The 12196-nt window shown below is 59.7% G+C and overlaps 4 protein-coding genes across 4 annotated transcripts; all 4 read left to right on the top strand.

Annotated features, from left to right (window-relative positions):
- Positions 1 to 610: 610 nt before the first annotated feature.
- On the top strand, positions 611 to 1192 carry LSCM1_05515 (uncharacterized protein; the record flags this gene model as incomplete). Its single annotated transcript, XM_067322969.1, has 1 exon — positions 611 to 1192. One exon carries the CDS (start codon positions 611 to 613, stop codon positions 1190 to 1192), a length of 582 nt encoding a protein of 193 aa, XP_067179604.1.
- A 931-nt stretch (positions 1193 to 2123) lies between these two features.
- On the top strand, positions 2124 to 3896 carry LSCM1_05514 (uncharacterized protein; the record flags this gene model as incomplete). Its single annotated transcript, XM_067322968.1, has 1 exon — positions 2124 to 3896. One exon carries the CDS (start codon positions 2124 to 2126, stop codon positions 3894 to 3896), a length of 1773 nt encoding a protein of 590 aa, XP_067179603.1.
- A 1782-nt stretch (positions 3897 to 5678) lies between these two features.
- LSCM1_05512 (uncharacterized protein) lies at positions 5679 to 6101 on the top strand (the record flags this gene model as incomplete). Its single annotated transcript, XM_067322967.1, has 1 exon — positions 5679 to 6101. The coding sequence occupies one exon, from the start codon at positions 5679 to 5681 to the stop codon at positions 6099 to 6101; it is 423 nt and encodes a 140-aa protein (XP_067179602.1).
- Positions 6102 to 6921: 820 nt separating this feature from the next.
- LSCM1_05511 (uncharacterized protein) lies at positions 6922 to 12024 on the top strand (the record flags this gene model as incomplete). Its single annotated transcript, XM_067322966.1, has 1 exon — positions 6922 to 12024. The coding sequence occupies one exon, from the start codon at positions 6922 to 6924 to the stop codon at positions 12022 to 12024; it is 5103 nt and encodes a 1700-aa protein (XP_067179601.1).
- Between the last annotated feature and the right edge of the window lie 172 nt (positions 12025 to 12196).

Here is a 12196-nt window from a genome sequence, read left to right as displayed (position 1 = left end):
ACTCAGACTCTCGCGTTGCCGTCATCCCTTTTGGCGGATTCACAGACCTCTGCTGCCAAAGAGGAAGAAAAAAACAAAAGCAGTCGCTGTGATGTGATCAGCGCCTCTGCGACACGGTGGCGCCTTCAGCTGCCCTGTGCGCGTATGCATGCGTGCGATGGTGCGCGTGTCCCCTTGTAGAAGCGGGCTGCCAGAGCGTGCAGGGCAGCGGCATCGGGATAAGCAGACACGGCGACTGAAACGCCGACCGCGTCACCTCGCCATCTCCTCCTTGTTGGAGGCAAAGCCGCGCGCTGTGTGCGTGCATGGGCGCCTCTAGATCTGTATGTGCCCTCCCCCCTCCCCCCTTTTTTTGCCCTTTCACGCACGCCCAGGTGCGACTGAACACCATCCTGTGCTCCATAGTGTGTGTGTGTTTTCACATTCCCTATTGGCGTATTGCTTCAGCCTCCTCCCGCCTTCTCCATTACGTGTGTGCCGTCTTGCCTCTGTATCGGTTGCGACCTCCTGCTGAGCCGAGTGGAAAGGGAGGGGCGGGCGGGGGGGCCTACACGGCTGCCGATTTCATCGAAGCGCAGAAGAGCAGTGCGAAACTAGTTTGCGCCCGTCCATGCAGGACGAACAGGAGGCGACGATGCCCGTCAGCAAGTGGTCTTCACCGGTGGTGCTGAATCAGCTCATGTCCCTTACGAAGCTGCCGGCGGAGATGCAGCGGGCGGCGGCGGCGGCTGTGGCGGCGCACAAGAGCTCCTACTCGCCCTACTCGAACTTCTCCGTTGGCGCTGCCCTCCTCCACGACGACGGCAGCGTCACAACCGGGTGCAACTACGAGAATTGCACGCTGCAGTCGTGCTGTGCTGAGCGCTGCGCTATAGTGCGAGCGAACGTGGAGGGGCGTCGACGTGCCACTGCTGTGGCTGTGTACGGCCGTAGCTACGGCGGCGCTGCTCTGTCACACCCGCCTCCAGCTGAAACTTTCTGTACGCCGTGTGGGCTGTGCCGGCAGCTGCTGGTCGAGGTGGCCGACCTCTCGCAGAATTTCGAAGAGTTCATGGTGGTGCTTGTGACCTTCGACGCGAAACGAGCGAAGGTGGTACGCCTTGCAGATTTGATGCCGTCGAAGTTTGGCCCGGCAGACATCGGCATGGATGTCGCGAAGCTGAGCTATAACCCCTCCGTGCAGCCGCTCTAAAGTGGCCTAGGTAGGAGTAAGCTTCTCTCTCTCTGCGTGCGTGTGTGTGTGTGTTGGGGAGGTGCCACAAAAGACACTCTTTCGTTGCCGCCAGAGAACCGCTGACGGTGACCAAGCAGCCGCTCGCCCTCTTTGGCCTGGACAGAAACCACCCTGTGCGTGTGTTTAGGAAAAAAAAGCGGTGCTTGGGGGCGGGAGAAGGCATCGGGCGTCGACCACTGGGCTTCTGCTCATGACGTCGAGCACGTGTGACACATCACCGCACCCGGCGTCTCCATCTTCTCCCTTTCTCTCGAGCTGTTTCACCGAAGGGCGAGGGCAGCGCGAGAGTCTGAGTGAGCGGGGACACACGCCTCTTTGCGCGCAGAGCATCGCAGTGGTAGTGACGGCGGCAGCTACAGCTGCATCGTGTAGAAGAGTCCGCGCGCCCTACTGTTATACTACGCTTCTTGCGCTGCTCTCCGACGGAAGTCGCCCGCTGACTTACACACACACACACACACAGACGGAATGAGGCATGTTCGATAGCGTTACCGTTTTGAGGGCACTGTGTGCACGCCAACTCTGACATGTAAGGGGTCTTCTAAGTAGACAGAGGGGGGAGGGGGGGGGAAGAGACCGCGATGCCACCGCTTCCACCCGCTCCTCTTTCTTCAGCCTCCTCGCCCCCCCCCCCCCCACACACACACCATTGCGGAAGCGTTGGTGTCCGCCCTGCGATGTCTGCGCATCTGTTCGCGTCCCCTCTCTCTATTCGGCTCTCGTCTGTCCTTTCTTGACGTTGACGTTCGTTTCTGTTCACAATCCTTTCGGCCCACGCGCACGCGCACCAGCAGTCAGATTGCGAAGAGAAAAAAAACGGTGCTGTGCGGGCCACGCGCGCAGGCGCCGAACTTTCGAGACTTCCTCACCTCCTCGTGCAAAGTAGGCAATGAGTGAGCCGATACCGATCGAGCCGACTCCGGTGAGGGTGGCTGTGTGTGCGCACGCCTCTATCCGAAGTGTCGCGGCGCCGCTGCCGCAGCAGCCGGCGCCAGCGGTGATGCCCGCTCCCCCGCTCACCGCTCGCCCGCCCATCACGACAGAAAAGGGTGTGTGCCCTGTGAGGGCGGAGTTCTTGCGCCCAGCCCCGGCGCGCGTCAGCCTTGACGCGGAGGGTCGCACGCGCGGCATGAACAAGGGTGCTGCGCGCGAGCACTCGGAGTTCGTCCCAGGCACGCAGCGCCCCACGTGGGAAGGGGAGAAGAACTTCTTTCTCGGGGCGACGCTGCAGAAGATTAAGAAGGCTGTTCGTGAAACGAAGCAGCGGCACCCTAAGCCGCAGCGGGAGCAGCAACACAGTCCCACCGGCAAGGACGGCGCTGCATCCGCCGACGCCACGACGGGGGAGACAACCGAGCAATCAGTGGCAGCGACGGCCACCGAGGAGACCAGGCCTCTGGCGATTGGACAGAAACGTGAGCGCAGCCCCTCGACCGGGGAGGCGCCTGTGACAGGGGCACCGGCACCTGACGCGGCCACGAAATCCAGCAGCGATGAGCGGATGGTCCTCCCCGCCAGGACGCAGGAGAGCCTGCGCGAGGTGATTGCGCGCCAGTCAAGCTCTCGCGGTTTGTTCGCTGAGAAGCTGGTACTGGCGCCACTGACCACCGTCGGTAATCTGCCCTTCCGCCGCATCTGCAAGTCATACGGCGCGGACGTCACGCTGAGCGAGATGGCGGTGGTCTTCAACCTGAATCGGCTGCAGAAGAACGAGTGGTCACTGCTGCGCCGGCACGAGAGCGAGGACATCTTCGGCATCCAACTGGCTGTCTCTCGTCCAGAGGAGGCGGCGACAATTGCGCAGGCGTTGGAGGCATCAGACTTCTCGTACAACTTCCTCGACATCAATTGCGGCTGTCCGGTGGAGAGGATTGTGAAGTCCGGCTGCGGCTGCGGGCTTTGGAGGCGCACGGGCCGGCTACGTGATGTCGTGGAGAACCTGGCGGTTCACCAGAGCCGCCCTGTCGCGATCAAGTGCCGCATCGGCCTCGACGAGGAAATGCCGACCCTGCACCAGCAAATCCACCAGTACCCGACCTGGGGTGCTGCAGCGGTGACAGTGCACGGCCGCTCTTACAAGCAGCGCTACACGAAGCTAGCCAACTGGGACTATGTGGACCGCTGCGCGCAGCACACCTCGCTGCCGGTGATTGGCAACGGCGACATCATGTCTCTGGAAGACGTTCTGGAGCACCGGGAGCGGCAGCCGCACATCTCCTCGCATATGATCGGCCGCGGCGCCCTCATCAAGCCGTGGCTGTTTGAAGAGATCAAGAGCGGCCAAGTGAAGGACATCAGCAGCTCAGAGCGGCTGGACATGTTGAAAGAGTTCTGCAGATGTGGAATGGCTCACTGGGGGGCGGACGAGCGCGGTGTGATGACAACGCGGCGTTTCCTGTGTGAGTGGCTGTCGTTCCTTTACCGCTATGTGCCGGTAGGGCTACTGGAGCGGCTGCCTCAGCGCATCAACGAGCGCCCGCCGTTCTATGAGGGCCGCAATGAGTTGGAGACGCTAATGTCAAGCGACAGCGTGACAGACTGGATCCGCATAAGTGAGCTGCTGCTTGGACCTGTCGAGAAGGAGTTCCGCTTCACCCCGAAGCACAAGAGCAACAGCTACACGAATGCAGCGCTGGACAGCGGCATCGAGGCAGAAGGCTAACGTGCATTGTGTGTGCCGCAGGCCCCGGCATTGGGTGGGCTGTCGACCTCTTCGGTAAGCTGCGGCATTGCAGCGCTGTGACCTTAAGTGGCCCTCTGGAAAACCGCCTGGTGGGGGGGCGCTGTGTGCTGTGGCGTGCCGCGGCCTTGCGGTCGCGCGTGGCTTTGGCGGGGGCGCCCCTTTTCCTTCGCGGCGCCCCCCCTTTTGGGCCCCCCGCGCCCCCCCCTACCAAGGCCCCTAGCGGGCGGCGCCCGCGCCTCGCCCCCCGCCAAGGCCGCCCGCCCGTCGGTGTGGAGGGGCAGGCCTCCCCTTGGGGCCCCAGGGTCCCGCCCCGGGGGTGGGCGCGGCCGCCGAAAGCCCCGGGGGGGGGGCCGGGCCCGCGCTCCCCGCCAGCACACGCGAATTGGAAAGCCACGCGCCCCCGAGCCGAACCAGCTGAGCACCAAATGCCGACCCCGGTCGCTGCATTTTCGGCGTATGGAAGAAAGGACCTTGTTCCCAGTCGTCTCCTTTCAGCGCCGGCAGCGGGCGGCACTAGCTTCTGTGCCCCGCCCCCCTCCCCAAACTTGAGCCTATTTTGCTTGCTGCTTTGCAGTTTCTCCCCTGGTGAGGCTGCCGAATGTCCTTTAGTACATCAACGCACGGCTACGGGCGCCGCTTCTCTGCGCTGACCATGGGTCTCCAAAGCACTGAATTCGGTGGTAGATAGCGGCTCTACAGGCCTGAGCCTGGCGCGCAAGGTGGCATCTGTAAGGCATAAAGAGCTCTACCGAGGGGCGATGGTACTGCGTGAGGAAAGTGCTTGTGATGGAGAAGTCCAGTGCAGTACGCACATCCCACTGCATATGACATAGGGCTGAAGAGGCTGGTGGACGAGCTGAGGGCGCCGAAGAAAAAGTCGCGGATACCTGAGGATATCTTTGACGAACGCATTCTTACAGCAACGCTAGAGCAGCCACGCCTGTTGGCTGGACCCAGCCTCCTGCTTTCCATATCGTTGCTTTGGAACTTCTGCGCTGCTGTTGGCATCTGTGGTCGTCTTCACACTTCTCAGCGGTGGGAGGGATCATACTTCAACCGATGTGCCACGCTGCTATTCGTTACTGCTCGGCCGTATCTCTTCCAGAAGGTGTGGTCTCATCGGCCCTGTATGGTGCCGTGGAGGTGTACTCGCCCGTTCGTGGTGTAGGCTAAGCTCCAGGGGACTGTCTTGAAGCGAAAAGCAGCCCTCAAGGTATCACCTCGACTGCTTTTAGCTCGTGATCATTTGGCAAAACTACATTTAGTGTGCTCACGCTACCTTCTTTCCCTAACCTTGCAGCTTTCCACGTGCTTCTATGTCGACAGCGAACAGCAAAAGCCATTCGGAAGACTTTGGCAATCCATGCAAGCTTTCATAACAGGCCACACGGCAGTAGTGAGCTCATAGCACGTTTTTCACTGATTCTGGACTTGCGGTGGCTTGCAACTCTGGGACCAGAGGAGACAAGTGCGCCGCTCTATACTGGGCGCAGGTATCTGCCGTGTGAATCGAGCCCCTCGACCCTGCATCTAACAGTGCCTTTCTTCAGGATTTCTTGCACGCCCCCTTTCCGGCTTAATCATTTGCTCGTGTCTTCTGCCTCACCCTTTAGCTTCCCCTTCTCCTCGAGATCCTCTCAGCAATAGCGCCTTTGCTCAAACAAGGCTGAACTCCCACTCTACAAGGCTGCCTTTCTCCGCACCCAGCAACTGAGGTACCAACGTCTGGGGCATAGCGCTACGAAAAAGGTACCTCGCCGCATGAAGCACATTCTCCGGGCCGTGGCGGCTGCTGCTGCTGTTACCGCTACGCTTGCAATTCTCCTGATACTGAAAGAGAGGGTGCCGGACGGCCCTTACTGTGGCAGCTACGCAAGTGACCTTTTGACGGGTAAACTGAATGTAAAATACGCAATGGGTCTCTTCGATCTGAGTTTAAAGGGGCTAGGCATGAAGCTTAACTGCACAGATGAAAAGTTTACGTACGATACTGGTACACACCACCTGACAGTTCTTAACATCAAAGACCCTAAGGACTGCATTGGTGCGGCGATGAATTCAAGCGGTTTGGCTTTAGATGCCACCTATGATCCTTATTCTGACATCATCACTCTCGATTTCTCATTTGTGAAGATTGTATGCAAGAAGTGTGGCGCCCTGTCCTACTTCAGAGGTGCTTTCTGAGGATTTTTTTACCGCCTTGCTATTTTTTGCTCTTTTACTCCATTGCTTCCACCGCACAAAGTATCGTATTGATAGCTCCCTTTTTTACCATTCGATCTTTCGAATCATGCTTTCCCCTTTGCTATATTGCTTGTGAGGCTGAATCAGCCTGAAAAGAATTCGAAACTCTCCACGATGAGGCATGGGGGGTGCTTCTGCCGACCACGATGTACGTGAAGAGTTTGCATGAGCAGAAGTTGGCACCGGCCACCTAAAGGGCGACGTAGCATCGTTTGCTAGGGCCTCTACTCAAAGATTTTGCTGACAGCGTGAGGAAGCTACCCCCCAAACAGCAGAATGACGCTTGTGTGTATCTCTGCGCGTGTGGGTCTTATATATAGAGAAGGCGGTGCCATCAACGTAGATTGCCTTCTCTCTTTTCCCCTTCCCCTCTCCACCTTTCTGCGTCGATGCCTCACATGGAAAGCACGAAGGACGCTTGGAAGGGCTTATAGCGCTGTCTGCCGTGCCGCCCTCTTCATTGCTAAAGAAAAAATAGCGCTCCTGGCTGAACGCCTTCTCCCCCGGGGAAGGGCTGCGAGCGTGCCTCCCTATCGACAGGACCTTTGACTTTCTCGACGGCGCAGGGACTTCTGTACTTAATCCGTACGATAAGGTGTACTTGCGCGGCTGCTGCTCCACCCTTTTACTCAACCTCGTGTCGGCGGCGCACGATTGGGTAGAGGACACCCCAATCTTTGCTGCTTCCCCGCTTGTGGCTATTGGTGACTTGCCTGTTCTGCAACTATCTGCATTGACTTTCTTTCGAGACAATGACTCGATGCCCTTGGCGTCGAAGATTCGGGTGTACCGTGAGCTCAAGCGCATGGCTGCTGAGAACCGCCATTTATACGCTTGTCTACTGAGCCATATCGACGCGCAGGGCTTAACGCGGCGCAGGGCTGCACCTCGCTCGAGCCTTTATGCAAGCCGGGCACCAACTGGCCGAAAGTATCTTTTCACGAGGCAAGGCGAAGGGCGTAACCGTCAGTACAAGACGTCTTTTAGCGTCCCGCTCTGTCACCGGTGCGCTTTGACCGTAGGTGAGGCGAGCGCTGCCTCGAAAGAGGAGGCCGAGCTTGGTGCCATGATCGCTGCGCTAGCTATTGCTCCCTCATCGGCAGAGTGGTCGAGAATCATGCGGGTGCTTGACACAGACCTATTCGTTGCTTTTGTGACTCTTTTGACGGCTCTGAATGCATATGCACTCATCCGAGTTGTGCGCGCTCAGCCCGAGCGAGCTGGCTTTGCAGCGTCACGCGGCTCATCGGCGGCAGGAAAAGGACCGCAGTTTCGGGCCACCGTTGCCGCAGAGCTTGCGTCAATTGATGATTGCGAGAATGTCTCGATCGACCGGCGCCATTGCATCGCGCCGGGTAATGGGCCCCTGAGGAGAGACAATGACGTTGATTCTCAAACACAAACTGTGCAGAGTCGGCAGTGCGAACGTCGCTATGATGTTGGCGTAACAGGTGACTGGTTGCCGAGTGCACTTGATGCAATAAAGTCCGCTCTTTTCAAGTCTCTCGATCTGTTGCAGGATCACGCGGTGGATGAGTGGCGTGCAGCTGGCCAGGAAGGCGCGCTACTTTTGAATGAATTATCATGTGGTGACTGCTGTACGAGCGAGATGGATGTCTGTGTCCTCAACTCGGCTTTGCGCGGCGGAAACGTGGCTGTCCAACCGCCATGCACTGCTGTTGATGAAGGTGTGGTCTGGCGCTTTCGGTGCGACGCAACTTCTGACCACATCATCGTCACTGCAGCACCTGAGGAGCGCGCACTCGCGGAAAGTCACATTATGCCCTTATGTGCACCAACGGAAAATGGTGAAGGGACGGGCTGCTTGAGTGGTACCAATTTAGCTCCTTCAGCGGAATTCAGTAGACGGGTGACGACCGACGAAGTCCATCTGCCCTTTTCGATCTCAGCAGCCACAATCCGGCGCCCTTTTGTCGGCGACTACTCTTACAGGAGCGAGCCGGCGTCAAAGGAGTTGCAATGGCCACGCCGGTGCCTGAATGGCGCTACTCTGCTGCTTTTGGCGGCCTTGAAGTCGTCTCTCTATCGCAGCGCAGCATCCGCATGCAGCAGGCATACGCTTAACTACAACGCTGTCCTTGAACGGGCGTCGCCAGCCACAGAACTCTGCAAATCATCAGTCGCGCCGGCGCTCGAGTGGACTCGCGCCCCATTCTTTTCTGCTTTTTGTGACGCTGCTTCACTGCCGCATGGGCTCTTCTCCCCCGGTGAGCCATGGAGCGTAGGATCGGATATTGCACAGGACACTGTTGAGTCACCGGGGCAAAATCACTGGCACTGTCCTGATGTGGTCGTCATGATCGCCTCTGTGCGTGCAGCTCTCCAGCTTCCCTTCAGAAGCTATCCAAACATCACGTTTGAGCAGACAGCATTGCATGACCCAGCTCGCCGTGCGTGTGAGCTTGCTCAGGGCTTGCACGGGGATGTAGACGTTCTGACAAGGGTGCACGTGCGCTGGGAGACTTCTCGCGGTCTCTTGACAGCGTGCGCTGTGAGTGACCCAGCCCTGCACCACCAAAATGCGATTCGAAGTGGTTTTGAGGAATCATCCTGCACACAACTCTCGTGCGCAGATACCGGCTACCCTCGTGGCCCTCTCCTCCTCCTGGTCTCTGCCGTCTGCTCCTTGTACGACCAGGTAGTAAACTGTGCTTTCAATGTCGTCGCAGGGCGCTATCCCGTGGCCTCTGTGAAGAATTATCTTGCACGAGGTGGGCTGGACTTCCTCCTCTTCTCGTGGTTTAGGGCGTCGCCTCAGGTGCGCTGCTTCACCATCGGCACAACTCCACCAAGCTATGTGCAGTTATCCAACTCTGAAGCGACCTCGATCCTCAGGGGGCCGACGCGCCATGAGCTTGGCCATTCAATGACGCGCGCGATGCTCTTCTACGACTTACTGGGGCAACGCGTGCTGTTTGCGGAAACACACGCCACCAGTGCAGCGGATGCCGTGGCGCGCGTTAATACGCTCTCTGTGGAGCGGAACTGCGTACGCATCGACTTCCACGCGTTGCCTTCTGCAGTGGCGCAGCGGCCATTTCGGTCGGTGCTGCGACAGAGACAGTGGCAACGCTCCCGTGAGGTGATGGAACGTACCATGCAGCTTGGTGCTGCAGCTGCTGACGGTGCGGAGGCTGGCAAGTGTGCAAGTCATCATCACTACCAAGCGGCGGCGGCAGCAGCTATGCGTGCGTGCATCAGGGCTTGCGCATCTGAGGTGGGTGCATTATGGACGGTACTGGAAACTGCCGCAAAAGTCGCTGCCGGGAGCGACCGCAACAGCAATGCAAAAGGCTTGCCTGGCCATCGACCTCTCTTCGCACGCTTCATGGAAGACCCCAGTCCGACTGCTAAGGTGTTTTCGGGTGAGGACGATAGTGAGGATGATCGAGGATGGTGGCTTGGCAGCCACGGCGCCTCGTGGAACTGCCGAGCACTTGGCAAAGAGGCGGCGCCGCCTCTCGCAGGTGTAATGGAGGTGCACTTGTGCTTGCCGACTCCGCTCGGTGCGGCTGCCACGGCAGGTGGGAAACAGACTGAGGCAACAAGTGTAAAATTCGTCGTTCTCCGGTGCCGAGTAGACGCGCTGCGAAGCGAAAACGAGGTGACCCGGTACGAGTGGTCCTGCGAGGAGCGCGTGACTGAGCCCCTGGGGAGGTGTTGCTTTCCTACCCTTGTCTTTACGACCGCAAAGGTGGTCTCAGGTGTCTTTCCTGCTCTGACGCTACTGTGTCGCCGCGCACTGGAGTACATCTCTTTAGAGGCTGGTTTTGCTCCTCTGGTGTCGACCCTTCCACCTCTGAGTGACGTTCTTGCTTGGTGCTCCGCAGCGGCACCAACGTTTCATGGTGCATTAGGTGGCTACCCTCCGTACAACGCGCGCTTCTACGCGGCCCCAAAGCTGCTTGGAGAGCTCCTGCAAGGTGCGGCGGGTAAGTACAGGTGCCACTACCATATTCTACCCCCGCGTGGCCCTATCATGAATGCCGTATCTGGTGTTGGCTGGGGTGCGGGGTGCGCCGAGGCAGCCGGAGATGAAGAGGCGGCCGCGCAGCCGTCGACGATCTTCTACACCTCCAAGCCCATTGACGTAGGCGCGGCATTGGCCGAGGATGCAACAAGACAGCATGACAGCTGCCTTGCCAAGCCACTTTCCGTGGGGTGCACGCTATACCTCGAGAGCTTGCTAGGGGGCAGGGCGGCTTCATCACTGTCTGCCGCCTCACCAACGCGCCGTGCTCTGGCAGCGACGCCGTTTGTCCTGGGACACGGCGTGGGCCATACGAAGCGGGAGGCATGGCGGTCAGCTGCTTGGCAAGCACTGCGCCTCCAGTTTCCCGGGGCGCTGGCCCAGCTGGAGGCGTACCGTGACGCGTCGGAGTTGCTGCAACGCCCAGCACAGCTGAACCGTCTTCTGAGCAGCAGCGGCCTGAATCGGGGCGACGTCTGGGGTCGAGTCGCTCCTGTCATTTACAAGCTGCGCTTTGACTGCTCAGTGCCTTCGTATTCCTCTGCGAGAACAACAGCGGTCGCCTCTGCCGCTGCTGTTCCAGCTCAGGCGGTGCACCAGTTACAGTGCCAGGTGACAGCCGTACGGACAGATGGCTCTCAAGTGTGTGTCGTCCCCGGCTGCACAGCAACCGCTACCTCTGCTGGGAAGGCCTACACAGTCGCCGTAACCGCCGTTCTCCGCGCGGTGCGAGGCGCTGCGCAGGAGGCGGCAGCGGACGCTTCAAGAGTGACTATGGGGACAGCACCGGGCCATGTGATATGGGCATCTACCTGGCCTTCGGCTCCTGGCTCGCTTTCGGGCGCGGCCCAAAGCCCCCACCCTGCCCCCTACTCGGCGTGGCGTGAGACGACGCACTACGGAAAGAGTGTGTGGCACGCGTATGCGGGAGCGCTGAGCGCTTACCACGGCTTCGATGTGGTGGTCGATCTCGTCTCCGAAGATGCTAGCGCCGACGAGTTGGGCTCGCCGTCGCGTGGGGTGGGAGGCGGAGGAAGGCTCCGCTGTCGAGCGATGTTGTCAAAGGTGCGTGTGCGCATGAGCGACTGGCGTGCTGAAGCAGCTACCGCAGCGGGGGGGGCTGACCTAAGATCCACTGATCAGTCGTCAGGGACACATCGCAGAATCACCCCTTTCGGGGCACTTTCTGATGCTGTAGGTGGCCGTACCGCCGGCGCTAGTGTCGGTGACGCTGCGGACGGTATCCTGTTCGAACGGTCGGCTGATTCTCTGCTTGCTTGTTGTTTGCCGCTGCTCGGCACCGGGGCGTACAGCACACGTGCCGACTCAGTGGGCGCACTGACGCGACCGCACGGTGAGCACTTTTGCCACCTCCTGCGGGAAATCACCAAATGGCTCCGAGACATAACACAACAATGTGCGTTGCCACTTGCGCTGCGTGAGGAGTTGCGAGGACTCTTGCTCGCCCGCGCCTGCGACTTGGCTCGCATCCAAGACAGCTATCGATGGACGCCCGCAGAGCGCGTGGAGGCGTTGCTGATGTGGTGGGTGGGACGCCGTGTGCAGGTACACATTCACCGAATAGATCCCAGCATGACTGCAGCTTCCTCCTCGGCGAATCAGATGGCGTGGGTGGCGGAGGCTTTGGTAGAGATCCATGGAGGGCGCCGGCGCCCCGGTCTAAAGGAGCAAGCCGGTGAGTTCGAGTCGCGTGAAGACACGAGGAGGCGGCTTGCTCTTCCTTGGGTGGCGGCGCGTGCTATCGGCACCACAAGCGACGAGGCCGCTTGGCAGCTGTGTCGACGCGTTTGCGATGCACTCGGCGACGTGGTAGAGGCGGAGCCGTTCCTACCATCCCCAGAGAGGCGGTAACCGCTGCGAAAGTGAGTGGGGGAGTTGTGCGACCATCGGCATCGGCTGCGTTCCCATGGGTGACTCCAGCTGGCTGGGAAATGTCATGTCTCACCCTTCCCTCCCACTGCGGCGCGCTACGTCCGCGCACAGTTGTGGGCCGCACCGCCGCGCTGGGAGACGGAGTTGCCAC

Source organism: Leishmania martiniquensis, chromosome 17 (assembly GCF_017916325.1).
Source record: "Leishmania martiniquensis isolate LSCM1 chromosome 17, whole genome shotgun sequence".
NCBI lineage: Eukaryota > Euglenozoa > Kinetoplastea > Trypanosomatida > Trypanosomatidae > Leishmania > Leishmania martiniquensis.
The sequence above is the reverse complement of the archived record's forward strand: the minus strand, read 5'-3'. Positions and strand labels throughout refer to the sequence as shown.